This window comes from Mauremys mutica, chromosome 8 (assembly GCF_020497125.1).
Source record: "Mauremys mutica isolate MM-2020 ecotype Southern chromosome 8, ASM2049712v1, whole genome shotgun sequence".
NCBI lineage: Eukaryota > Metazoa > Chordata > Testudines > Geoemydidae > Mauremys > Mauremys mutica.
In genome coordinates, this window is record NC_059079.1 from 104,359,098 (window position 1) to 104,386,289 (window position 27,192).

Below are 27,192 nucleotides of genomic sequence, written 5' to 3' on the forward strand. Positions count from 1 at the left end.
TCCCTCCACCCATCCGCCAAGTCACGGTCAGACCCCGTGGCTGGAGCCTGTTCGCCCTCCAATAGCCCACCCTACAGGGCAGAGCCAGGCCCGCACCGTGCACCGGCAGCCTGGGCTTGCCCGAGTCGGGAAAAGTGGCTTTCCAATAACGAGGCCGTAGTCTGGCGCTGGGGAGGCCAAGGTCCTTCTAAACACGCGTCCAGCCCTTGCTGTGTCTGGGAGGTAACGTGGCAATCTAAGGCAAAAGGCCAGAAACGGGGGGATTTTTTTTGCGGGTAAAAATAAACTGGGATCCTGGCTGCGCTTAGACCCTGGAGCTTTGTACGGGGTGGGTTTAAAATGGGGCCCGTTTGGACCGTCTAGGGGCAGGACAGTCTGGTGCGCATTTCCCCGGGGCCCCAGCCTGGCACCTGACAGGAGTCCCAGCAAGTCGCTGGAAAATAAGACTCTTGGCAGAAGCCCCAACCCTTCCCCAGTAGCTCCGGAGTTACCCGCACGGACCCACAGTCAGTGCCAGGTCGTTCGCAAGGGAAATAACCCCGCGTCTGGGCGGGTGTCCGGTTTGGAAAGGGGCTGACAGATCCCCGGAGCAGGGGAGCATGAAGGGCTCCCACCCAGAGCTCCCTGGGCGCATTAGGGAGACGCCACTGATTGCATTAGGCTTTGGGTCAGGCCCTAACAGTGCTGGTGCCACCAGAAAGGGACTCGGCTCCATTGCCCGAAGGGGGCTGCTCGCACGTGCGCGCGGGCTGGGGAGACTTTGAACGTTCGCCGAGATTCAGCAGTGCGCTTGCTGGGCTGATCTCCTCGAGCCCGGGGGTCCCTGGGTTTCCTGGAGCCGCTCGACCTTTCCCCACCCACCACCTCAGACGTGTCCACCTCATGGGTCTTCTTTTTCCTCCTTCTCTCTGGCGAGCAATCTGGCCCGTTTGAATTCGCCCCACTGCCTGCCCCTTTGATTCCTGCACTTTGAAATGCAAACCTGCCTTTCAATGCAAATGCTCCGAGAGGTTGGCCCAATAAAAGCCTTTCCTCAGGGAGGTGCCTTTGCGAAGTGGGGGAAGCTGCCCAAGGAGTTCAGGTGAACAGCTTATCAGGAAGGAGTGGGAGCCGCGCACCGGGAGCTCAGGCCAAGCCTGCAGAGCGGCAGAGGCACATTATGCGCGCAGGGCCATCCGGGGATGATGTATGTGGGCTATCTTTTGGATAAGGACACTAACATGTACCCTAACCCGGTCAGGCACCCCAGCCTGAACCTCAACCCCCAGAACTACGTGCCTGCGCCCCCTCAATACTCGGATTTTGCCAGCTACCATCACGTGCCAGGGATTAACAGTGACCCACACCATGGGCAGCCTGCGGGCGCCTGGGGCTCGCCATACACACCCACCAAGGAGGACTGGCATTCGTACGGGCCTGGAGCCGCTTCTTCCGTCGCTAACCCGGGGCAGCTTGGATTCAGCCCCAATGATTTTAATCCAATTCAGCCTCCAGGCTCTGGACTCCTACCTCCACCCATCAACAGCTCAGTGGCCCAGCTCTCCCCCAATGCGCAAAGGCGCACCCCCTATGAGTGGATGAGGCGCAGCGTTCCAACCAGCAGCAGCGGTGGTAAGGAAACTCCCCCACTTTCTTACCCCCCACCCCGCCTCTCGGGGTGTCTTTGCTTAGGTCAGAGCTGGGGCGCAACCCTGCACCCCAACAGTGCCAGGAAGGGAGGGCAGCATTCGGCGTGGGGGAAGCTGAGTTTTCAAATGCGCATTACCCTACCGAGCTCCGGCCAATGACACCTGAGCGCGCCAGGGTATTTCGGAGAGCGCAGGGCTTGTAAATTACGTTTATATGTATTTGCACACGGTTCATATCGGTGGTTTTGTCCGTCTGATAATTAAAATCTCGCTTGCAAGGCCTCAGCTTCCCGGGGGTCCTTTAAGCAGCGTTTCCCCAGAGCTGGCCCATATGGGCCCTGAGCCAACGTGCATTTCCCCCTGCCCAGTAAAGCTGCATAAACCCGCGTTGTTCTTGCTCTGTGCTAGTGACAGTCCCAGCAGGTCAATATCGCCATCCCCGGTGTGGCAGCTAAGGGGAAACCTATTGCAGCGATTGCAAAGACCCCTCGTCAGCCCCCGGCCCTGCCTGGGGCCCGCCTGGACTGGAAGCCAAAGAGTTTAGCTCCAAATTCAGGTGACACTATTCTGTTAAACACCCAGGACCTGATCCACAGCCCAGTGCGCCTCGGAGACGGGCCGATTCAGGGCCCAGATTTCCAGGGCCTGGGTGTGTTACCCATTTATCAAACCAGCCACGAAATGCTGGTGCTAGGCTGGCTTTTCCCAGCCTGGGAAGCTCTTCTCTGAGCGCCCCAATCCTCCCGAGTGCGGGGTGTGCAGGGGATGCAGCCATGCAGGATCAGATCCAGACAGCCCACTCCCCCTCGGGTGTAGTTAAGAAATGCCAAGAGCTCATCCCTGGGAGCAACAGGCTTCCAGGCACAGACTGGGTGCCCCTCCCGAGGCCCAGGCTCCCTGTCCCCCGGGCTGGAGAGCTGGGAGCGCACATCCCCAAGAGACGTGGCAGGAGGGAAGAGGGTTTCTGATCGTTCAGACCCTTTCGGGGGGAGATCCCGGACGGAGCCCGCAGCAAGTCACTGGGGTGTCCTGCTCTGCGCTCCCCACACCCGCTCCTGCTGCGCCGTGTGTGGGAGACGTTGTGTGGGCGAGGGGAGAGCTGGAGGGGTTTGTGTGTGGGGAGGGGGGTGTCCATAGGGGAGCTGGAGTGTGGGAGGTGCGTGTAGGGGGTGTAAGGGTGGGGGTTGTGTGTGAGACAGCGGTGTGTGTAGGGCGGGGTTGTGGGCTTTTGTGTGACAGGAGGTGTGTGTGTGTGTGTGTGTGTGTGTGTGTGTGTGTGTGTGTGTGTGTGTGTGTGTGTGTGTGTGTGTGTGTGTGTGTGTGTGTGTGTGTGTGTGTGTGTGTGTGTGTGTGTGTGTGTGTGTGTGTCCCCTGCTCGCCCGGCCCGTTGCCTCCCGGCGCAGTCTGGCGCTGCGCCCCGGGCCCCGCGGCTCCTGGTTCGAGGCTGCACCTCGCTGCCTCTCCCGCAGGCCCCGGGCCGCGGCTGAACTCCTGACCGCGCTGCAGGCCGGGGGCGGCGGGGGGAGGTGGAAGTCTCTCCCCAGGCAAACCCAAATGAACACGCTCCGCGGCCGCCCGGCTGCCCAGTTCAAAGGCAGCGCGGCTGTTTAAGGCAGGGGGGCTGGAAGCGGGGGCAGCCCAAATTTACAAGCGCTGCGCTTTGTCATGCAGATCCGGAGTGACTCCGGGTTGCAGGAAGGCGCGGGGCGCCCAGCAGCCCCATTGTCCTCGGCCTTTGTCGCCCCTGCTCTGGGGCTGGCGGGGCGCTTTGATGTTCCGAGCCGAGGGGTCGGTGGGGCAGGGCCTCGCCCCAGAGACATCTCCCTGCTCCCGCTGCCGGGGCGGCCAAGGCCTGGCCAGGGCCCTCCACCCGGCCCTAGGCTGCCAAGGGGACTGGCCCAGCCAGCTCCTGCCGGCCTGCGGCACAGGGGCCTTCTCCCTCCTCCATCGCCAACCCGGGAGGGCTCTGGCACCAGGGGGAAATCCAGGCTGGAAAGGGGTAGGGTGTGAGGGGCTTGGACCCCCGGCTGCCTGCCCCACATCTCCAGCCTGGCCTGGGCTTTATCCTTCCCCGCTCTGCCTTTGGGTCAAATCCTGCTCCCTAGATCCCAGAGCCCCATGGCAGTTAGGTGGGTGGCTTCAGTGGACATGGGGAGAGCCAGATTTGTCCTGGAAGGCCACCAGCTACATTTCACTGCCCCTCAGATGGGGGTTATCATCATCAGGTGTGAGGACCCCAAAGCCCCAGGGATGCAACAGTATCAAACTCAAAGGGGACTCCTATTAAAAAAGATGTGTAAGAGGAGCAGATCCTACCGGCATTGGCTTCACAGGAATCTGCCCAGAGTGAGCTATGGACCAGATCTGGTAAATTTCCCCATGTAGACCAGCCCATCACTTAAATTGCCCTTACAAGGGGTCCAGTTTTGTCTTCCTTTCTTCTTCTTTCCTATGGGTGGTGTAGAGCAGCATCTACAATTTCTCCAGAAGTTGATCAAGCCATATGGCTACATCAGGGTATGTTCGATGGTCTGTCCTGGGGAGTCACACTCGTGCACTGGGGAATCCTTGGTTTTCCATTTGTGCATTAGATGTCTGCATCTACCATGGTTGGTTTGGTTCTGGTTCAGAGTTGACTAAGATGACAGTGGAAGGTCGAATCCAGGAACCCTACTAGATGGAGTATTGTCTTATTTGCTCCTCGAGTGGTAATACAGCTGGGACGCATTGTGGGCTTTCAAATTCCAGGGCCGCCCACAGGGGGGGGGGCAAGTGGGGCAATTTGCCCCAGGCCCCGGGCCTTGCAGGGGCCCCCACAAGAGTTTTTTGGGGCCCCCGGAGCTTCTTCTACTCTGGGTCTTCGTGGCACTTCGGCAGCGGGTCCTGGAGTGGAAGGACCCTCCGCCGCCGAATTACCGCCGAAGCGGGGACCCCCGCCGCCTAAGACCCCAGGCCCCCTGAATCCTCTGGGCGGCCCTGTCAAATTCTCCTGGGGCTTGTAGCTTAGTAAGGTACTACTCAACATTAGCAAAAGGGGAAGATCTGTATTTGTATCCGCATCTGATCCCCGGTCCACAGATAGCTGCATCTGGATATAAAGCGAGTAGCTGCGGATTTGCAGGGCTGTACAGATCTGGGCCAGAACAGACAGAACAGACAGCTTGCGGCTTGATCCTGCTCTGTAGAAATCAGTAGGAATCTTGTCCTTTATTGTAGTGGGAGGAAGATCAAGCTGTGTATAAATTCTACATTCTGAGTACAGATTTTTAGGATGCCCCCCCCCACACACACACTAGTACTGGGTCTCGGTAATATTAAAAATCTTCATTTACACACTAATATTATAATCTGCACCAATTTGACCATATCTGGGAGCACATAGAATGTCACTGGAATCATTCCTCTGTTAGTCTTTTTAAAATGGTCTTCACTGAATGTTTTGATAGGGCCAAATGGGTACTACAGAAGCCGAGACAGCAGTAAATGCCAGACAAATTAAAAATTAATTTAAAAATCGACAAAAAAATTAGAGCACTTTGAAACATTTGGGTTTAGACAGAAATGGTATTTCCTCCTGAAATAGTGGCAGTTAGTGGCCATTAGCATGGCCTGCTGCCTGGCTTTGAATATGACACAGTACGGAGTAAATACCTCAGCAAGGGAAGGTTCTGATTCAGAAGTGGCTTCGGGTAATCGGTGCACAGCTTTATTTTCCAAACTGCCCAGCACTCAGCTGCAATCATCCATCTCTATGAGAGCAGCTGGGGATCACTTTTGAAAATCAGGCCAATAATGTCCAATCGGGCCACTGATCAGCACCCACAAATTCCCGCTAACTTCCATCCAATTGTTCCGGGTTAAAATTCAGGTACCAAACACTTCATAGTCAAGAGACTTTTGGAGGTGTCCTTTTGAAAAGGGATTCTTTTTACAAATCATATGAATCTGAGTGCTTTTACCAGCCCCTCAGCTTGGAAATATGTCCCTGCTAGAATGTGATCCACCAGCACTGAAGATCTTTTTCATTCATCTATCCAGATGCCATGGGGGTGGGGTGGCATAAGAACTTAAATAAAATAGAAGCCAAAATGAGACATGCTCTGTGTCTCACTTTGGCTGTGATCTAAATATTGCATTTCCTGTTTTATGGAGCGTTTCAAAGTTTTGACACAACAACCCCCTCCGACATGTTGGAGTGGTCTGGCTAGATAGAGTAATGATCTAGCGGAGAGAGAGAGAGCTCTGCACTGCCATGCAGGAGACCTGAGGCCAAGGGAAATGGGGCTGTCATGAGGGACAGCCTCGGTCTCTGCTGGAATGAGAAGCAGACAGCTATGGCAATGGTGGGGTCTCCTCTGCCACCAAGGTCCAGTTGCTGAGCTGTGTTGTCATCTTTTGCTGCTGTCTTCACCCAAAAATTGTACTGCTTTACTGTCGCTCCAGTGTAATCATTTCAGGAATGAGTCACACTCCTAAATGAAATAGTTCTGCTGATACAAAAACTATATGTACACCAGGTCAGATGTCCTCTCCCCCTTACAGCAGGATGGGTGCAGCTGTCAGTGAGTTGGATGAAGCAGTGGCCCAGGATAGGAATGGTGACTCTTTCTCCCGAGTGACTGGCTTGGTAGAGGAAGGTCTCAACTCTGGGCAAGATGGCGGGGTGTGGTGTTCTCATATGAGACCCTCTCTGCTCTGTGTGGACACTAAAGATCTGATGGCATTTCTCAGGGGGGAATGGCATTTGCTCAGATATCTTTGGCCGAAAATGCCCCACCCCCTCAGCGCTGTTGTACTGTGCCAGAGTTGCTTGTGCATTTCTGCCCAAGAGGTGGTTGCATTTCAGTGGGGTGCCTCTAAGTACATCGTTTGAGAAACACTTTGAGATTAAAGGCACTGCAGCAACAATAATAGTACTCCTAATTGAATGAATTGTATGTATAGTATGAATTGACTAGAGCAGAGCTCATGTGAATTCTTTGTAGTATTCTGTGCCCAGTTTTGCAGCTTGTTGCATGGGCTCTGCATAGGCACATTCAGCAAATAGCAGAATTGAGGCCTTGGAGAGGACAGGTGATGAGTGAATCATGATATTACTATCTGGGTGGATGACTCCAGAGCCCCAGTTACCAGGGCACTGATTTATTCCTATTCTGATTAGTGCTCCCTGAGATCCTGGAATTACCAAAACTCCATTATCCATTATCCTCCATTATCAAAAGAGAAGCCGGCTGCACGTGGTCATTTTGGGCTCTCGGGTCAGCCCTTGGAGGAGAAACTTGGGAGGGGCAAATGTTTGAAACAATTGATAAAGGGAGAAAGAAACCAACAAACATCTTCTCTGGGTGAACCTTGTTTAATAATTTTACACCCAGGAGTGGAATTAAGATAAAATAGGGCTTGAAAGCGCCTCTGATTGAGTTAAATGACAATTGGATTGATTGAATTGTGAAAAATATCATGAGTTGCTCAGTTCATATCTCTTAGATTAAATGCACACCAAACGCCAAATAAAGTAGCCATTGTCTCCTTCAATGCATATTAGGAAACACCCCTCCCCAGCCCCCAGCCAATGTCTAAAATCAGGAGGGTGTCTGCCCACTGCATCCTTGGCTCCTAATGACAAGCCCACTCTTGCAGTCCTTACCTAGGGAAGTCAGTCCTACAGGCCTCACACAAGATAAATTCCCAGCAAAGTCAATGGGCATTTCCCCCAGGAAAGAGCTGCTGAATCAGACAATATCCACTAGTACCAGTTCATTTTGTTCGAAAATTGGCTTAGAATTCCTGTCCCTCTCCTCCATGCACAAGCACTCCACATACGGGAGTTTTTGCCTGAGTAAGGACAGCAGGATTCTTAGTGAGAATCTGCAGTTTCATCCAGCAGGGAGATCTTGGGTGAAATCCCCACCAAAATCAATAGCAAAACTCCCATTGACTTCAATCGGTTAGCACTGCACCCATTAGATTTTGTTTATATATCCCAGCTTTCAGTGGGATTTGTGTATGCAGAGCGTTTGTAGAATCAGGTCCTTCATATGTAATGGAAATAAAATATTAAGGGCTTTCCTGGGACATTCTTTTTGAAAAGAGGCAAATGCTTCAGAAACGTTCTTTATTAAGACAAAGAGTAGTCAGCCTAGAGGCAGGTTTGGCACAGATAAGGGAGAAATGCTTAAATGAACTGTTTTATTGCAATCAATAAACTGGACATTAATCAGCCTGGATTGATTAACTACCCACCTTGCTGCAAAAGAAATAGGAAATTGATACCACAACGTTTTTGCTGTAAATATCAACAGTTTCATTATGAGTGCTATAAATCATAATACTTCAGAAGGTTATAAATTACACCTTCCTCTCTGTCACTCCTTGAATAAACAGCTACTAGTATAGCCCGAAAGCTGCTGGGAAAGAGTTTTTCCTAGGTAATAAGATACTGGGATAACATCAAACTTTATGTGGGAGTAAGGGGTGTATGTAAATCCAATGGAGAGATTCAAAGCCCAGGGAACCAATGGAAAGTCTCTAGTTGAGTCATTCGATGAGCTTTGGACAGGCCTTACATAAGGGAACATTTTATATAGTTATTGCTAAATATTTACATGTTCTCCTCCAATTGAACTATCAAACCATTTGGGGGGAGGTCCCAGCTGTCTGTACAGTGCAAGAGAATTGAGAGACTTCAGGGAAAGGGTAGTTGGGAAATTGCTGTATTTGGTTAAGAAACCAAGTATTCAAAAGACTTGAACAGATCATTCCTAACAAATTATTTGTCGAACGTCACCTCTTTTTTCTGTTCATAAAATGCTCACAAGCAGAGTGTGACAGTCTCGTGCTTGCTCATGGTTCAGTTATTTGCAAACCTCCTTGTGAATTTCACCTCACTCTAGAAATAGCTTAGGAAGGGCTTGCTGAAAATGTTTCAGATCTGAACTTCGAAATTCACCCAGTGCTGGTTAGTTACCTAAAGCGCATGGCACGGATTCTGTTGTAGGATTTGTGTAACTCGTGAACATGGTGTGAATGTGAAATGTTGCTGCTGATTGTACAATTAAAGCTTCACTTTTTGGTGCGTCCATGAGTGTAAAAAATGTGCTTTTTGCAAACATTCATGTTAGTGAAGTTTGAGTGCTTGAATGCTGGTGGAAAGCAAATGTTAAATTTGCTGCAAGTGCAGTCAAATCAAATCAAAATGTATCTAGAATTCAAACAAGTATTCTCAGAACTTTCCCCTATTTGCTATTTGCTCAGCTCTGGCATTAACCCCAAAATCTTGAGGGGAAAAAATCCTAATTACTGAGATGTGGTGGAAAGTTTTGCTTTGGAAATGCTGCTGCAAAGCGTGTCTCAGGGATGGTGCTTTTGCAGCTATTCCTAATCTCTTCTTGAATAGGAGAATTTTCTCATCTGAGGAGGTCAGTATATTTCACTCAGCCTGCTAAAGTGTGTGTGTGTGTGGGGGTGTTTTCAGTAAATGATGCACCATTGTTAAAGTCCTTAACACAATTAACCCTCCCTCCACACACACTATGTACCCACACGCATGCACGTACACACCCAAACCACCCCCGCCACCCTTAAATTATTAACTCAGGGATTTGTTGAGCAGCTAGTCGCCTGTCCAAGGTACAGACTTTTCCAACTTTCTTAGAATTGACTTTCCTTGAACAAAAAAGGGCTTCCCTTGAACACTGAAGATACCTACGTGACAGGCCAGGCCAGATAATACCCTGAGATTAGTGAAGGGACACTTAAAACCTCTGGCCAATGGAGGAGGCTTCTTATGGGGGAACCTTCAAGGATGGCCACCTTCCTGCTCTGTCAACACTGTGCTTTCATGGTGATAAGGGAGCCCGATTCTGCTCTCACACCACATTTTCACTGGGGTCACTCCGTGAACGTCAATGGAGTTGCTCCTAATTTATAAGCACGAGGAGAATCAGGCCCTCTTTGGATGGTTTGACTGTGGCGCAGAGACTGGGAGCTGAAAAGAAGTTGAGAAAAGAGCAGAAAACGTTGTAAAGTTGAGCTAGTATCTTCAGGGACTGTCTGCAGCTGCTTTGTGGGTACTGCGCCTTCTGACACAGAGGGCAAAATCCTGAGAGGTGCTGGATTACAGTAGGCTGGGGCCCTGGGCCCATGCTTCATTAGCCAGAGTGTGGCGAACCATGAGAAACCGATACACAATACACCCACCCCCCAGCTAATCTGTTTGTTGCCTCAGCTCTACCTTCCCACATATGACATTACACAGCAGGTACGGCTGATGAGAGGCTTAGCAGTGTACTAATGACAAGCCGGGCGAGCAATCAAAAGCATCTGCCAAGTGCCAAAACCAATGCTGAATTCTGAGGAATTGGAAGGGGAGAGATGAGTCTGCGTGAAATACATGGCCTAGGTCTGCTTGCAATGTCCTCCTAATAGTTAATCCACCTACGTTTCAGAGAAAGCACCATTTTCAGCGCATTTTTCCATCAAATAGGAGTGTGTGGTGCCGGTTAGGGATGAGTGACATAGAAAACTGTAGCTGTTCTATTTCCTAGGCCGGATCCTGATTTTCTTTGTGGATTGTATTAAAAAATGCTGGCTTTGGTCTGCAAGTTCTTGATCCTGTGAGAGACCTCTAATGTTATGGTGAGAGTCATGAGGGACTGGGTTTTTCTCTGTTTAACTTGTAACTAAGCCTGGCTTTGGAGCACTGTGGGGCCTTTGACAACCGCTTTCTGATAGGCACAAAACTGGGGAAATAATTCACATTCCTGGAAGCGCTTTTTCCCCCACTCAGAGAAAAGCCATCAAATCAACTACAGTTTTGTAAATAATAGTTGACTGCAGCCGGTCTTCTGTGAATAGTTAGCATGGGAGATGTAGTGGTTAATTGTGATTGGTCCAATAAGATGAGTGACATGGCATTATTTCTGTTCCCTGACTAGATGGATACTGTGCTTTACTCCTGGGAGCATTCTGCACCAAAAAATTCAAAATTCTGCAAATTTTATTTGTTGAAATAACACTACATAATCGCGCCAGTTTCAATTATTTTGGTAATTCATTTCAAAATACCTGTCAGCAAGTATGTTTGAAACTATAGAGACACACAAAAATTTCCTCCCGGAACAGAGCATTAAAGAAACTCCTATGACAACCCAGTTCCTGTTTCTCTGCTCCCTTATCCCCCCATCCCAGAGCCCAGCCGAGGGCCCAGATACCCAAAACCCCTCCCCCTCAGAGCCCAGCCACAGACCCACACCCCCCGCTCCTCCTCAGAGCCCAGGGATCCAGAGGGAGAAACAGCCTGATACTCAGTCCCAGGTCACGGCAGGCTGGGAACTGCAGCTACCAGGAACCCCCTAGCTCCCACTCCACTCCCTCCCCCCAGCAGTGTCTTCTATGTGTGAGCTGGGCTGTGCCAGGTCTAGCAACCCATAATGGCGGCAGCGCATTTCTGTGGGGGAAAGGAAATTCTGCACACACAACGTTAATTTCTGCAAAATTCCGCGTTGCGCAGTGGCACAGAATTCCCCCGGGAGTAATACTCGTGCATATGAAATGAAAGTTTGTTTGCAATGAAAACTCCCACATGTGACGTTGGAATTTTCCCATTCAGTGGACGTGAAAGTTCCGCTGGAACAAGTAAAACGCTGGCTGCTAGACACTTGGGACTGGAGGGGCTTTCTTAGTATTTATTCCTGCCCCTGCTGTTGGCCACACCTATGACCTGACATCTCCTTCCCCTCAGAAAGACAGATTATACCCCTTGTGTTTCATCCACCAGCTATATTTTTGCTACTCCACTTCCTGTGTTGGGAGGCTGAGAAAGGGCTTGTGAAAACCCATCCTGTTGAGTCACAGCCAGATCAGTGTCCTTCAACTATCGTGTATTTGGCTGTCTTCCTCCCCCACCCTGTAGGCGCTACCGTGAGCTCCTGTCTGAAGTCGACGAAATACAAGGCCGACAAAGGAGGGTGGGTAGAAATAGGGAAGGCAGGTACTGCCGGGGCTCACAGGTTCTCAGATGGAGGCTTGGATCAACCTTTCTTTTCCTTCAGACAAAGTGGGTTTAGTGATGGTGGAATGTGCTGGTTTGACTGCCCTGAGGACTGGTGGCCACTCTTTAGCCAGGGGGCGCTTAGCTCCATGGGTAACAGCTTCCCTGTGCAACCTCATTAGCAAATTAGATAATGTGCCTAAAGGGTGGGGTATGATTATTATGCGTCTGTAATGACGTGTAGCCCAGGTCCCATGTCCTCCTGCTCCGTTCCTGGCCTCTCTGGGGACACTATGAACTAGGAGACAATCACCATTATTTCTAGCTGCAAGGGGAGCCCTTTCGCGGTGAGAACTGAACTGGGACCGACAATCGTTTCACATAAGGATACTGAGCAGCCTTCATGTAGGAGATCAGGGAAAAATCCCCACAGGTTGCTCCTATTCCAAACCACAAAAGAGACATCGATTAAAGTTGGAGTCAGTGCAAGCAGGAGCAGCCAGCACAGGGTTTGGAGTCTGTCGTGTCTGACATCCAGTCCTGTCTCTGCCACTGATTTGCAGTGTAGCTTTGGGCAAGTCCCTTTGCCTCACTGCCTCAGTTTCCCCATCCATAAAAGAGGGAGGATAATAGGTACTTAGCTACTTCACAGGGGTGGTGAGAGGTGGAATTTGTCGACGTTTGGGCCATGATTGTATTTGGACACATATGGATTTTCATCATTAAAAAAATTAAAACAAAAATGGCAGCTAGATGCTATGGAAAGAGATACATGAGAGAGAGAGAGAAGATCCTTATGGGGACAGACAGAAGTTCCCCAGTCTCTCAGTCTCTTCATTGCTAGTGCAGGTGAGGGGCAGAGAAGGCAGCATTAGGAAGAGATGGACACAGACACCCCACACATCCCACACAGGGCATTGTCCGCACTGCCCTTCTCAGACAGCTGGCCTGGCTCAAGCTCGCTTGCTACAGGTTCTGCCTGTTTAGTTTTGGGTGGTTCTGACTTTTGACTCCTGAGGCTCAGAGACAGAGTCTTGCCCACATGCTCAGGGTTTAACTGATCACTATATTTGGGGTTGGGAAGGAATTTTCCTCCAGGGCAGATTGGCAGAGGCCCTGGAGGTTTTTCACCTTCCTCTGCAGCATGGGGCATGGGTCACTTTCTGGAGGATTCTCTGCAGCTTGAGGTCTTCAAACCGCAATTTGGGGACTTCGATAACTCAGACATAGGCTAGGGGTTTGTTATAGAAGTGGATGGGTGGGATTCTGTGGCCTGCATTGTGCAGGAGGTCAGACTAGATGATCATAATGGTCCCTTCTGACCTTAAAGTCTATGAGTCTATTATTATGTTATTCATATGGTTTAGGGAGACCTGCAGTCTTCGTTTTCGTTTGAACTGTGGATGAGTGAAGCCACATGCGCAGAGCTGAGCAGCAGTGCTACACGCTGAGGCATAAATGGCTGGACTCAGGGCTCTGTCCTCCTGACCACGTCCACCAGCTGGCATTTCTCTAGGTCACTCTCCCTCATTGGAGTTTCCAGTGTTAATTACTTTGGTTTAATAACTGCCAACCCCAGTCCCCTCACTGTGCTCTCCCCTGTGAGAGAGTCCCCACCAGGGGCTGTCAATGAGCATATAATCCTGACCCTTCAGAACCAGAAACACCAGCCTCTACCATTTGAGCTAAAGGAGTAACTCCATTAGCTGGTAGCAGTAGTAGGCTCTTGTCCTCTATGTGGAGCAGCCACTATATAGGGACACAACACAACCTGCTCCAATCTGTGTCTCTTTCTATCACTGTGCTCATGAGTCCATCACCATCATAAAATTGTACAGTTCTCCCGTCCTCTCTGCATGCATTTGTGCTGCTCCTGCTGCTGCGGTGGATGCTGAATGCCTGTTACCCACCTGCCAACACCATGGTTCCCACCTCTTAGCCATTCCCATTTGCTGTATCAGCTGTGCCCTACTCCCCCAAGGCTGGCTGGATCTCTGGTAACCATCTCTTGAAGGAAACAGCCACTTCTTATAAATAAATATAAGTCTCACTCCTCCTCTGCTTTCTGCCTGCTCCTCCAGTGCTGCTTCTGCCTTCACACCCTGGCCCGTCACTCTTTAATGCAGAATATTCCCAAATATTTCCTGGACCTCCCGTTCCTAATATCACCCTAATCTGAACATCCTTATATTTGCCCATTCCTTCGAGTTTAGACCTAACACCTTGGATCATTCTGTTCTTTGCATGATCAATTCAATGCCGAAGTATTCTTTTGGGTGCCTAGTCTCAGGGGCTCCTCCTTGAGGACTCTCTCTTGAAGCAGGAAGAGGTCAGTCCTGGGGAAAAAGGCTTGACTACTGCTGCCTCTCTGGGCACGAGCAAGTGGGATCCTCCATTCGCCTTGACCTCACTGAAGGCCAAACTCTGCTTTCTAGCCCCAACAGTGACTTTGGACTTGCTCATTTATTTGCTGGCCTGATGCAGGTTGCCCTAGTCCAGGGTATGGACTAGAGGAAGCAGGAAGAAGTTTTTATTTCCCCTTTCTTCCCCTGCTAGGCAGGAGCGACAAAGCGCGCCTTGTCTGGGGCTGCATGAGCCACAGCGGATAGATGGAGACCCAGCTCCTAAACCCAGCCGCAGGCAATCCCAGTCTGATGGGAGATGGCGAGAGAGGTGCGGTCTGATGAGACGTGGTATAATGGGACGTGCTGCGTGTTGGAGCTGAGGCCGAGTTCCCTTCCTTGCCTCGGAGTGAGCGCAATCTCAGCCAGAGCCCACGAGGCCTTATCTGTGGGAAGGCAGTGCAGCAGGTGGATGCTGGGTGCAGCTCAGAATCTGGACCCAACCTACCATTCCCCCCCTGCCATGTGTGCGAGTGGGTGTGTGTCTGCAGTGCACACGCTCAGAAGTGAGTCCCTTCTGGTTTGCACAGCACATTAAAGCTGCTCCCTTATCTAATCGTGGCTAAGGTGAGGGCTATTAGAGTTATATATTAACAAAGATAATGATACCCTCTCCCCACACAGACATTGGCTCTTTCTTGATCCTGGTGCTGAAATCCTTCCCACTGGCCTCGTGAAGGGCTCCTTGCGGCCGGTCATTCACCTGCCATTATTGTGATAGGACAGAGAAAGAATAAAAACAAGCCGTCCTGACTTGTCTGGAGATTGTCGAGCGGCGGCGGCGATAACAGTTTTCAAAAATTCAAGCGGCCAGTGAAGGGCTCCAGCCAGGCCTGAGGAGGCCCGTGGCCAGGCTGTCAGGAGAGGCTGGCTTCATTCAAGAGTAGGGGGGAGTTGGAAAGCAAAGGTGGCGAGTGAGAATGTGATGTCAGGGAGTGGGAGCGAATTCATGCTGATCCTCTCAGACACCTGAGGCCAGGGTCGCCCAGAGGATTCCGGGGGCCTGGGGTCTTCGGCGGTGGGAGGCCCCCGCTTCGGCGGTAATTCGGCGGCAGGGGGAGTCCTTCCGCTCTGGGACCTGCTGCTGAAGTGCCTCGAAGACCCGCAGCGGGGCCCCCCTGCCGCCAAATTACCGCTGAAGCGGGACCCACCGCCGAATGCCAGGTCTTCGGCGGTAATTCAGCAGCGGGGGGTCCTTCTGCCCCAGAGAGGAAGGACCCCCCACCGCCAAAGACCTGGAGCGGAAGCAGCTCTGGGGGCCCGGGGCCCATGAGAGTTTTCCAGGTCCCCCAGAGCGAGTGCAGGACCCCGCTCCAGGGGCCCCGAAAAACTCTCATGGGGGCTCCTGCGGAGCCCGGGGCCTGGGGCAAATTGCCCCACTTGCCCCCCCCCGGGCGGCCCTGCCTGAGGCCAGGTTCCATGGCACACAACTGGGTCTGCACGAGAACTCCCCAAAAGACAGCCCTCAATGGCTCAACCTCCCAGTGTGGGGGCCTTGGCGCCCCCCTCAGACCTTGTCGGAGGGCGGGGGGCGAAGAGAAGGGTGGCTGTAGGCAACACTACAGGTGGCTCTGTAAGCGTCCTTAGCTGGCACATGACCCCTTATTAATGGCCTGGTGGAAAGTGCTCATGGAGACCTCGGTTGTGGCTTCTGGGCTGTTCATTGAACCCATCCTCCCTGCTGCTGTGGCTCCTGAGGGGGCCCGGGGCACTGGAGCTCTTGCCCCTACATGGGACTTTCCTCTGGAGAACGGGAGCACTGTGCTGCCAGTTTAAACAGCGTCAGCACTGGGACCCCGGGGAGTTGGGTTTTAATTTAAGATTCCACGTCTGGGGAGGGTGGGGGGCATCCATACTTCACACACGATCCTTGCAGGCTTGATTCTTACACTAGCCTGGTATGGCCCGGTGCAGAGGGCTTGTGCACGATCCCGGGAGCTCTGCACTCTGACCCACACGTAGTCGCGCTGCACAGAGCCCAAACACTGCGCGGTGTGCTGGGTAGCTAGGCGAGTTGCTAGTGGGGAAGGAAGTCCCAGGCTGAGGAGTCATTCGCCAGCTGCTGTTGCAACTCTGAGGCTGCAGCACAGCGAGTGGCCCTAATGTTACCTCTTTACAAGGAGTTTATCCTCTAGTGCTGCTCCTTCCCAACCTGCCTGAGCCCTGCCCCACCCCACTCACTACTGTGCCCTGCAGGGCAGTGGAAATGCAGAGCTGCCTTCTCTACCATGCGTGTGTCCCTGGCCCACCCTGGAGCAAGGTGATGGAATGCCCTGCCAGGGGAGCCTCTGCAGGCATGACGGAGGGGACTGGATTTGCCCCTAAGGGTTTAAATAAAGCTTACACAGTGTGGAAGGGCTTTCTGCTCAGGTGTGTGTGTGTGGGGGGGGTGCCACACCTTCAGAGGGACGCAGATGACGGTAGGTGGAGATGCATCACTAGAGCGCATACATTAAGTCTCCCATCTTCACCGCTGTGAGCTTGGGGTGGAAATAAAGGTCTGGTTTTATAGCTATGATCTTTCCAAACAGCAAAGCTGTGCTCAGATGAAATCTCTGGTGGCCTAAAGATTTTGCACAGTGACTGGCTTTCGGTCCCAGCCACCAAGGATTTAATTCGCTCCAATGTGACTGAATGGAGCGAGCACGTCGTTCATCCCTCAAACGAGTCGCTTTCTGTTGCAAATAAGAGCTCGACACCAGAAATGCCTGGCTGAAGCCCTCTCTCTTTCTACACCCACCACTGAGGGGGTGTCTACACCGCGACAGCGAGCCTTGCGCTATGGCCCTACAAACAGCTGTGTAGACAGTTGGGCTCGGGCCCTGAGGTGAGTTTGGCAGCAGTGTCTGCACTGCTGTTATGGACAAACAGCATTGCAAAGATAGAGTTAAGTTTGCAACTCTGCATTTGTATTCAAAAGTAGCTGAATTATTCATTGTGAGTACTATTTCGGTCTTTTCTTCTGCCTCTAAATCTGCCACAATCCACTTTAGAATTCAGCAGATGTATTTGCATTTGACCATTAGTTGGGTTGAATCACTGGCATTCTGCAACCTTTGCTACTTTATTTAGATTGTAAGCCCCACACGGGAGGACCTGGCTCCTCTGGCTCCTAGGCCCTAACATAATAAACAAGGTTAATAATAATGTTTGTGGTGAGTGATTGGCCACTCAAGTCACATGGTATTGTTTCATCGACTTGATTAGATGATTGAAACATTGAAACAAAGAGGAGAATTAATTAATGAGACCTGGTGAACAGCAAATAACAGCAAATGACTAATTTCCCGCAGGGACTTTCTGATGAATAATAATTCCTGCTAAAATTCATGGAACATTCAGGATTCACCCACCATCTCATTTCTTGACTTTCAAACATTTATTTTGAATCTTATTTCCTCTCTTCCCAATGGTTCCCCCCACCCCATCCACACACAGCCTTGTTCTAATAGTGATATTTTAAATAAATTGCTATCTGGCATGTTCATTTGAAACCAAAATTGATGCCTTAAAGTTTTTTGTTTGGAAATGTCCATAATTTTGGAGTGGTTAAAAATGAACCCCTTAATGTGAGAAAACTTGTAGGACTTGTTACAGTCGAGGCAAAGAGAGTTAAAGGTCAGATTCCCATGGAGCTTCTATACGTTCTGCATGAGTAGAAGCCCTGGTTTTCACCTCACTGATCATGCGGAGTTTATAACTTCTTCAGGACTCCTTGTGTTTATAAATTCACATAAGCCCGGCAGTGCTTATAAACTTGGAAGGAGTCCTTCCATAATTTAACTCTGCAAGAATCCCGGAAGAGCTTGTAAATTACGCCGTGGACCCTGAAGAATGAATGAACAGTATTTATAAATTTCAGGACCAGGGATGCCTGCACAGATAATGTCAGGATGTACCTACACAGCTTGTAACTTTAGAGACATGAGCAATTAGGATGACTTTGTCCACAAACTCTGCCTGTGGGAGTTGGTAGAGGCACAGAATTCCTCATGGAAGTTATCGCCATTGCAGAGAATACATGGAGCAATGGCCCCCAGTATGTTCCATTTTCCGGTTGCGTAGCTAATAGCTTTTCAATAATCCACCAGGCACAGTTTAATACAAAGCTGTGCACTAGTTCTCTCTGGTGTCTAGTGACTGCAACACTTTTAGAGTTCTTAGCTCAAAACTTTTATCAGTAGTTTTTGAAGTCACATCTCGGATACACAGCTGGTGCGATCCACCTCACAAATTGCAAAAAACCTCGCCAAAAATCCACTTAGGCAGGAGACTATAGATGCACATTTCAGATGGAAAGGGCCTATAATCTGTGGAAGTTAGAGGGGGAAAATCAGATTTATTATGCAAATTGTTTTACAACAATAAACATGGATTTGCTATGGTGGGTCCATAATATAATAAGGCCCCGCTTCTCAACCTTGTGTTTTTCTCACTCTATTTTTGCCCATGTGTTACACACACAAACATACCTCTCTCTTTTGCACAATGACACCTACTTACTCTCACACTGAAACACGTTTCTCAAGTGGTCACCAGATTGTTCGGTCTTGCAAGAGGAATTGGGGTAGGGCGATGGGACCAGAGGTGCTGGCTTGAAGTAATAATAGCAACTGAGTGTGCGGTTTCCATCACATAGAACATTTAGAGTTTTGTTCAGTGGCTTTCAGAATAAAATCACTATAAAAATTGTCCCAGAGCCGAACTGAGGTGCTCTCTTCTGAGCAGATGTGATGTGAGCCAGTCTTATTACCTTGCTTCCCTTCTACTGGCAAGGGGTGAACATGATGATCAAATTAGGTCTTTTCTGTTACGCGTGATTTAGTGGCTAATGCCCAGTTCTACGAGATTTAGGTTCTATTCCTGGTGGTGTTGCAGACTTGCTGTGCTCTTACCCACCTTGCCAAGTTGTTGGAAGACTTAATTGGTGCTTGTCAATTGCTCTGAGATCCTCCAATGCAAGGCTGCATAGATGTGCACATTATTCTTTAGATGAAAGGTGCTATATGAAATGCAACTCTTGTTCTGTCCACGTAGGTGCTCATACAAACCCATGCTCCCACATGCCTGTATGTGTACCTCTGAACACACACTGACACAGGGATGAGCAACCATGGCTGCGTGCACAAACACACGCTCAGCCTGTTTGCCGAGGACACGCACTTCAATGGCCTCCTCAGCCAGAGGCCTAGAGAGAGGACACAAAAGCCCGGTGAGTGGTACAGTGATGGAAATCCTGCTTCCACTTGAAAAGGAGAGCGACTGCTTTTGTAGCTGGGGGTCCTCAGGTCACGTCCCAGCAGGCTCAGCTGTCTCCCAGCACATGCGCCCATACGCAGGCACATCCCCGGGTTCACACATGCGCTCACACATATGCACGTATTTCGTATTAACACACGCTTACACTCGTGCATTTGGCTTGGTGGCAAACTGGAAGCAGGAAGTAAACTGGCCTGGGCTTGGTTACTCATTAGAAAAGCAGCTGCTTTTTGCCTGGACGCTCATACACCACCTGTTGTGGTGGCTGCCGTTTCCCCCTCTTATCGCCAGTGAGCTGATCCCTCGTAAATCACTCAGCAGGGTGACCCTGTCCTCAACATCTCTCCTGAGGACTCTTCCCTCTGGGGTTCTGTGCCACGGTGCAGGGTGAGCCCCAGAGCCGCCGCCCTCCGATGACGCTCACCCTTGTTTCCTCCCCTCTTTCCATGAAAGAACCTGTTTTAAAAAAATCCCCGTCTAGTTGAGATGGGAAAGGTATGGAGGCCCCCCGGAGTGAGGGGACAATCCAGCTGGGTAGGGCTGAAGTGGGGGCATCGCGTCTTCCACTCCGGCGGTTCCTTCTCTGCTGTACTCTGCAGAGACCTCGGGCCCTCCCCTCCCAAGCCCTCCATGGGGCGGCAAAGGAAGCCGGAGAGGCTGAAAGGGGCAGCTTGGTGGCTGGAACCTGCTGGGCAAAGCGTTCCAAGTGCACAGAGAGACGACTGGGGCGAGGGGCTTAGCTTCATGCGCCCACCCGCAAACTCCGGTACAATCAACACCGAGCCTGGGGAAGGTGAGGTGGTGTGATAACACCCGGCCCCACCCTTACCAGGAAGAGCCTTTCCATTGCCGCGTGGTGCCTCCCACCCGAGGGTGGGGCCGACAGCAGGCAGCGCCCAGGCTGCTGCTCACAAATTAAAAAAGGACAGAATCACACACACTCCTATTTTTTTATCCTCAGAAATGGCCTTGCTCATGCTTTAGGGGAAGGTTTTGAGGGAGGGACCAGTTAATATTTTATCTGCCTGGGTTTGCCGGCCAGGCGTCGGCTGCAAGGCACTCAGATACCACAGTGATGGGCATAAGGTCCCTCTTTCTTCCTTTTTAGTGTGCACCTTCTCCTCTGGGCCCTGCTCCCGCTCTGCTTTCTTCCTTTGGTGGGCTACCCTCCTGCGCGCCAGGAGCTGACTGATCGCCAGAAAAGGCCAAGTGCCCGTCCTGAAGCATTTATGACACGGAGTCATTTGAAATTCCCAAACTGATACAAAATGAGCAACTCACAATGGAACCTTTTCAGTCCCTTGCCACTGGCTTTGCATTTTGTTCACTGACTCAGTGGGATCGTCCCTGCGCTCTGCGTGCAAATCTGGCACCTTTTTCACTGCTGCTTCCATTGCTGCTGCTGCTGCTGCTAATTCTCCTGCTTTGGGCCAGGTTAAGTTCTCTTTGGCCAATAGGAATCTGGCCAATTCCTCTTTGGTTGCTGGTATTAATAATAAGAGAAATCAGCCTGTCCCACAGCAGATCCTCTAGGACATTTCCACGTGAGCAATGGATGTTGATCTTTTTAACTGGCATTCAGATACCAGGGTGTTGGGCATAGTAAATAGACTAGCCAAGCAGGCTGTATGTTTGTATTTCTAGCTCTCCGAAGACAGTGTTGCAGCCTGGGCAAATACCAGGTCCCCAAAGGGCCTGGGGACAGTGAGCTGGGCATAGGGATGTGACGAGCAGGGCCTGAGTAGTGCTGAGGAAAGGCTCCTGACTGGCAGCCCGGGAAGGCTGAGCCGTCTCTCGGTGGAACAGGCACAGCACTGGAGCAGCAATTCAAGCTTCTCCTCCACTATCCGCCAATGGAGCCCAGTCGTCTCCTGGAGGAACCCCTCCTGGGGTGAGTGGACAGGCCCGTTTCCATGCCCATGAGAATACCACACTGCCCATGCTTTGTGGTTGCGTTGCTACCTGTCCACCAGACACCATTTATTTCACCTACGGGAGCTCTGCAACTTTTTGGACACCTAGAATTGTCTGACAACATAACAATATGTTCTCATGCCTCCAACGCAGTGATACTCAGGCTGAGACTCCCAAGCTGCAAGTGGCTCTTAAATGTGTCTCCTGCAGCTGTTTGCAGCACATGATATTAAAACGCCGGGTCATTTAATTATTAACCAATCTCAGTTATTAACCAATCAGGATGCTTTTACTATGTTATACTGAACATTTCCCCTGGCATACTGCTTACGTGTGAATCGATAGTACTCTAGTAAATGGAACAGGGAGTTCACACGACTGTGGCTCTGTTGGGTAATGTTGGTGGCTAATTTGGCTCCTGAATCACTGAGGTGTAACGATCACTGCTCTAGAGCAAGGCAAAATTAGTGTCTTGGGCTAGATGTGAACCAGAGAACTTGAAGTGAAAGGCTTTGTAGCCCGTTACCTTGTCCTGCTCTGTAGGAATGGATCTTGGTATCCAGACCTGGACTTTCCACAGCTGCAGTATTCACAGCATCATACATAGCTCCCCGATTCCTTTTCACTACGCCAGTCTTACCAAGCGTGACCGATGGCCATCACCATAGAGAGATGGAATTGACAAGCCATACAAGAATCTTCCAGTATCAGGAGAAAGGGACATTTTTTTTATTAAAGAAGGATAAAGACAAACAAAACTAAAGCAAATAAGTCCCCTCTTGAGAGATTCCAGTGAACATCTCACATCCCCTATCATGCCCCTTTCCCCCTGGCCAGGTCCCCTGTCCCAGGACGGGATGCTAGAGAGCACTAAATTTTCCTTATGCCACTCACAGATTCCCCCTGTGCAGAGGGAATCTTCAGAAGGGCAGTATCCGCCAGGCTTCCAGCTGCTTTCTGCCATGCAGGGGTGTCAAGGAACCTGAGAACAGGGCCCTCCATCTAAGGATGTCTTCCTGATTAAACTGATCCAATAAAAGTATCTGGTAGTTGTTTGTGGGAGACTGATTGTGATGTTTATGTAATCTATTGCTGACACTTTTCTTAGTTTGGAATGGCTTGATGCTTCCTTTCACTGCTACAGTGTTACACTGACACTCCAATAACATATTTAATACACTCACATGCTTTTCCAAATTAAAAAAGAGGGAGGTGACAATATACTGTCCTCTGAATGGAAAAGGCTTTCCATGCTTTGGCACGACCAATCACCATGCAGAATGATCTGTCTCAAGCATAGTCCTGCCCTCTCTTACTCCAGATTTACACCAGTGCAACTGAGCAGATTTTGGCCCATTGCCTTCTTGAATTTTGGAAATCTCTTAGTTATTGCTGTGTCAAGCTCTGGAGAACTTCTGTAGGTCAAAAATTACATGGCCAAACCCTGTTTTCAGTGACACTGATGTAAATCCGGAGCAACTCAATGGAAATTCATTGAGCTGCTCTGCATTTGCACCCACTGTTCCCTGGTACAGCTCCAGTCTCTTTGGCAAAAGTTTAGGAAAAGGCAGGCATCTACATCTGTTGTCCTGTGTTTTCCAAGAAGACAAATGGACTGATTCCCAGGCAGGAGGATGTTGACTGTGCAGCTGAAAACACCATCATGGCCCGCCTGCCATTCTGGAACAGAATTTATTGATTTCTGGATATGAAACAAAATTTCATGGCTGTGTTTGTTGCCTTTTCTCTTGGGTATTTGGTAGTGAAAATCACGACATTCTTACTAGTAAGCTTGACGATGTGGGTATATCCACTTCTTCCTTAAAACGTCTTGAAAGAAAGGACCTATGTCCACTAATCCAGGGATGTAAGAAGTGAGATGGCAGGTCCATCAAAGGCCTGTGTTGTATCTATTTGCTGTATTTCTGACTCACTGCTTGTACACAAGGACGCCGTTGTGCATGACTCATTTATCTTCAGGCAGCCCCGTGGTATTGCGGAGCTGAATGTTCGGCTGCAATTAGACTTCTGTTTGGTAGCAATGTGGATTGCTCAGCAGACATTTGTAGTTAATGCTAACAACGCCAATACGCTAGATTTTGGACCCTTAGAATTGTCGGACAAAACCTTTGTGGATTAGCAAAATGGATGACCGACCCCTGGTCTTTGACGCATACATCCCAGTATCCTGTTGTGTGGTTAGAGTTAGGTCTTACTTTGCAAAATCCCACGGGATGTCCCAGACACAGCCCTATCTCTTACTGTATATTTTCGTTAACCCTTTAACTTTTGGTTTGCATATTATCCCTAAATATTTGTCCCACACTGAATGAGCTAATGCGGGAGACCTGTGTATCATTTACTTTTATTTTTCCATTTAGGAGAAAATGGTTATACAGAGGGATTAAATTACTTATGGCTGGGGCTGAAAAGCAATGTGTGGGGTGCAGCTGTGGAGTTTGGGGATTTGGGGCTCCATCTCTGCTTTGTCTTTTATTATTAATCAATCATAATTTCTAGTACAGTATATAGGCTCTAGATATTATATACATCATTCTGTTACTGCCTAGCAGCCATCTCTAAAGAAAATCAAGTTTCACATAACATGCTTACCACGTGATGGATCTGAATAACAGTTCCGTTTCCTTTCCAGTGTTATATGTGAAACATATCGACACATTCACATCAAATCCGCTGCTTACAAAGAGCCCTATTGAACTCCTGATTGAAACCGATGGGCCCAACGGAGTAACAGAAAAAAATGTTTGTGAACAAATGCAGAGATTCACAACAAATATCCCCAAAGAACGTATTTAACTCACTCAATGAACAAACAAGTAACTTGCCCTACGCTTTGTCTAACTAAACACTGGTCAAAGGTGGGCAGCTAAGCTGCACCTGCAAACTGTACCCTTGCATCTGCTTTGTGCACAAAACCCACATCTGCAGACCCAGCTTAGGTGCTGACCTTTGAAAAAGCGGCACTGCCCTGTCCCAAGGGCAGTGACACATGTGTGTTCAGAGCATATTTCACTATCCCTTCGGGGCCATGGTGAGCAATCCATCCTTAGGTGCGCTGCCTGCTAGGGTCACTTGCTAGAAGTCCCGGGTAGGTATCCAGGAACAGAGCTTGAACCTTCGGTTTCTTTGCCTGCAGCTGCAGGAGTGGCCCTAGTCATTTTGCCAGCCAGAGCGGAAAACATTTTCACCCCCGCCTCAGCAGTGGAGGGGGAAAATCAAACAAACCCACTCTGGCTGGCCAAGCAATGGGGCAAAACCAGATCGGCCAATGCAGCAGAGAAAGGGGGAAAGAGTCAAGGGGCATAGGAACATGTTGTCCCTGGAAGTTGGCACCCAGAAACCAACCGAATGCAGGGCCCCATTGTGCAGGGCGCTGTACAGACACATAGTGAGAAACAGCCCTGGCCCTGAAGCTCTTATCATCTCCGTAGACAAGACTGACAAAGAGTGGGAGGGGAAACCCAGGCCTGGAGCGGGGAAAGATGACTTGCCCAAGGGCGCACAGCAGGTTAGTGGAAGAGAGAAGAATAGAGTGCGGGTCTCCTGGTTCCCAGTCCACTGCCCCATCCCCTAGACTCCACTACGCTTTCCCTCCCCCGTGTCTAGCGTATGCATCTTAAAACGATCAAACCTGATGTTCTTCCAATAGGTTGAGTTTGGAGTTTTATGGCCAAGGGACTCCAGTTTCCTCTGCATTCTCAGGCTTCATTTAAAGCCGGTTCATTCTACATTTCCTAGCCACAGTGTCCATCGTTGCCTTCCAACACCTGACTCTGGGGCGCTGTCTCTCTCTGGTGCCATAACATGTGGCTCGTCTCTTCCTCGGGTGCAATTAGATACAGCACAGCTTCCTCCTCAGTCTACGGTGTAATTTCTCTCTTGGACGCCCCAGCCAGCTCTCTTCTTCCAGCGACGACTTGCCAGTGGGTAGGAGTGTGGGGCTCTCTGGTGGAATGACTCGGGTAATTGCTGGGCAGAGTATTTCAGCATCCCTTCCGAAAGGGCTTGATGCCTCCCCTACCCTCTGGTTATCAGGGCATTGCAGTGGTAGCGAGAGATCCAGGGCATTGCATTGTGGCTAGCCGGCAGGTCAGTGGGGACTACAGCGGGGGTAATGCCCTCACACACATCCCTTGCCATCTGGAACTCCGAGTCCCCACTCCAGTCACTGGACATGGTCCTCTCTGCTGTTTCCATTAGGCAAGACCAGAACAAAAGACAAGTACCGGGTGGTGTATACGGACCACCAGCGCCTGGAGCTGGAGAAGGAGTTCCACTACAGCCGCTACATCACCATCCGGCGGAAAGCGGAGCTGGCGGCCACGCTAGGGCTCACCGAACGGCAGGTCAGTGCTGAGCTAGTCACGACTCACTGGGCCGGGCTGGACCCCGAGGGGGTATTCTCCCTCTTGCCCCATCAGCAACAGTCAGTGGGAGAGAGATGGGTAACTATCCAACCACTGCCAGTGGCTAAGGGCTCCTCCAGCCAACCCCATCCCTGGCAGCTGAGAGGGGGCAGAAGCAGACAGGCGGTGAGATGTGGTGCCTGTGTTGTCCTGTGGTATGTGCTGATGCAGGCAGCCTTGGCTATTAGGCCTAACTGCACCCACTGAAGTCAGCGGTAAAACTCCCGAGCGCACAGTTAGGCCAATGCAGAGAGGTTTTGAACCCCCTGCCCCCACACACTCTTAGGGTGATCCTATAAAACAGCAGAGGAAGCTGGGAACGCTGTAGGGGAACTGAGAAAGCTACGGAGGAGATAGGAAGCAAGGTTAGGAATCAGGCGCTCTGAGGGGGTGGGCGGCTCGTGTTCGGGCACAGGCCCAAAGCGGCGAGGTGGCTCATAAAACGAAGACTTCCCCGCCAACCCCCGCACCACGGCTCCTCGTTCCTTCCGACCTAGGGTGACCATCCGTCCCGGTTTGGCTGGGACAATCCCTTTGTTAAGCCCTGTCCTGGCCGTGTGGAGGAACCGTGCCCGGGGGAGGCGGGGTGGAGAGTGGTGATGCCAGCCCCACATGGGGTGGGAGGGAGGGGCTCCGGCTAGCCCTGCGCGGGGTCCCATTTTCCCTTTGGGAAATACAGTCACCCTATTCCCTGGCGCCCCCTGTAGCAAAGTCCCTCCGTCCTGTGTATGCCAGAGGAACAATAGTGAAGACAGAAGAACTAACCCAGCCCAGGACTGACTCCTTGCACTGACTCCCTCCAACCCTCTCGTCCCCATTACCTCACACGCTCTTTCCCTCCCAAATGCTCACTCCTCCTCTGTCCCTGGCCTCGCTCACTGCCATATTTCATACTGCCTGCTTCTCTCCTGCTGCTGCTTTCCCTGTTTCTCTCTCTCTCTCGCCCCCCTCCCCATGCCTGTCCATCTCTCTCATCTCGTCTCCACAGGTGAAAATCTGGTTCCAGAACCGGAGAGCCAAGGAGAGGAAGGTGAACAAGAAGAAGATGCAGCAGCAGACGCAACCCACAAGCACCACCACTCCCACCCCACCGGCCGTTGGCACCCCGGGTCCCATTGGTGGCATCTGCAGCAGCACCACCAACCTGGTCTCCTCTTCCCCAATGACTATCAAAGAAGAATTCATGCCTTAAGGCCAGCAGATAGCAAGACACAGCTAGATGTGCTGTGCAGAGGAGTGGAACCAGGTGGGGAGCTCTGGAGACTGACAATCCCTTCACAAAGACATGATGCTGTAAGGGCTGAGCCTACGAAGCCACTTCCTCTCTATCTGGAGGATATTTTTGATGGCAGATGACCCCTCTGTGGCAGTGTCATGGACTCAGTTCTATGTATAAAAACAATAGGTTAGTTACTGTTACTCTGTGGTAGGAAAGAAAGACCGATCTGGCCTCAAATATTTATAATCAAATGCAAGAGGGGGCATCTGGGGGATGGGAGGAGACAATTTGACCTAGGAAATGTCATTAGCAGGAGGGGAATAGGTTGGGCTCCTGGCTGCAGGTTCAGGAG

General features: G+C 50.7%; 1 protein-coding gene across 1 annotated transcript; it reads left to right on the forward strand.

Moving 5' to 3' along the window:
* Window positions 1–1,181: 1,181 nt before the first annotated feature.
* CDX1 (caudal type homeobox 1) lies at window positions 1,182–26,813 on the forward strand. Its single transcript, XM_045028473.1, has 3 exons — window positions 1,182–1,611; window positions 25,416–25,561; window positions 26,610–26,813. Exons 1-3 carry the CDS (start codon window positions 1,182–1,184, stop codon window positions 26,811–26,813), a joined length of 780 nt encoding a protein of 259 aa, XP_044884408.1.
* The last annotated feature ends 379 nt before the right edge of the window (window positions 26,814–27,192 follow it).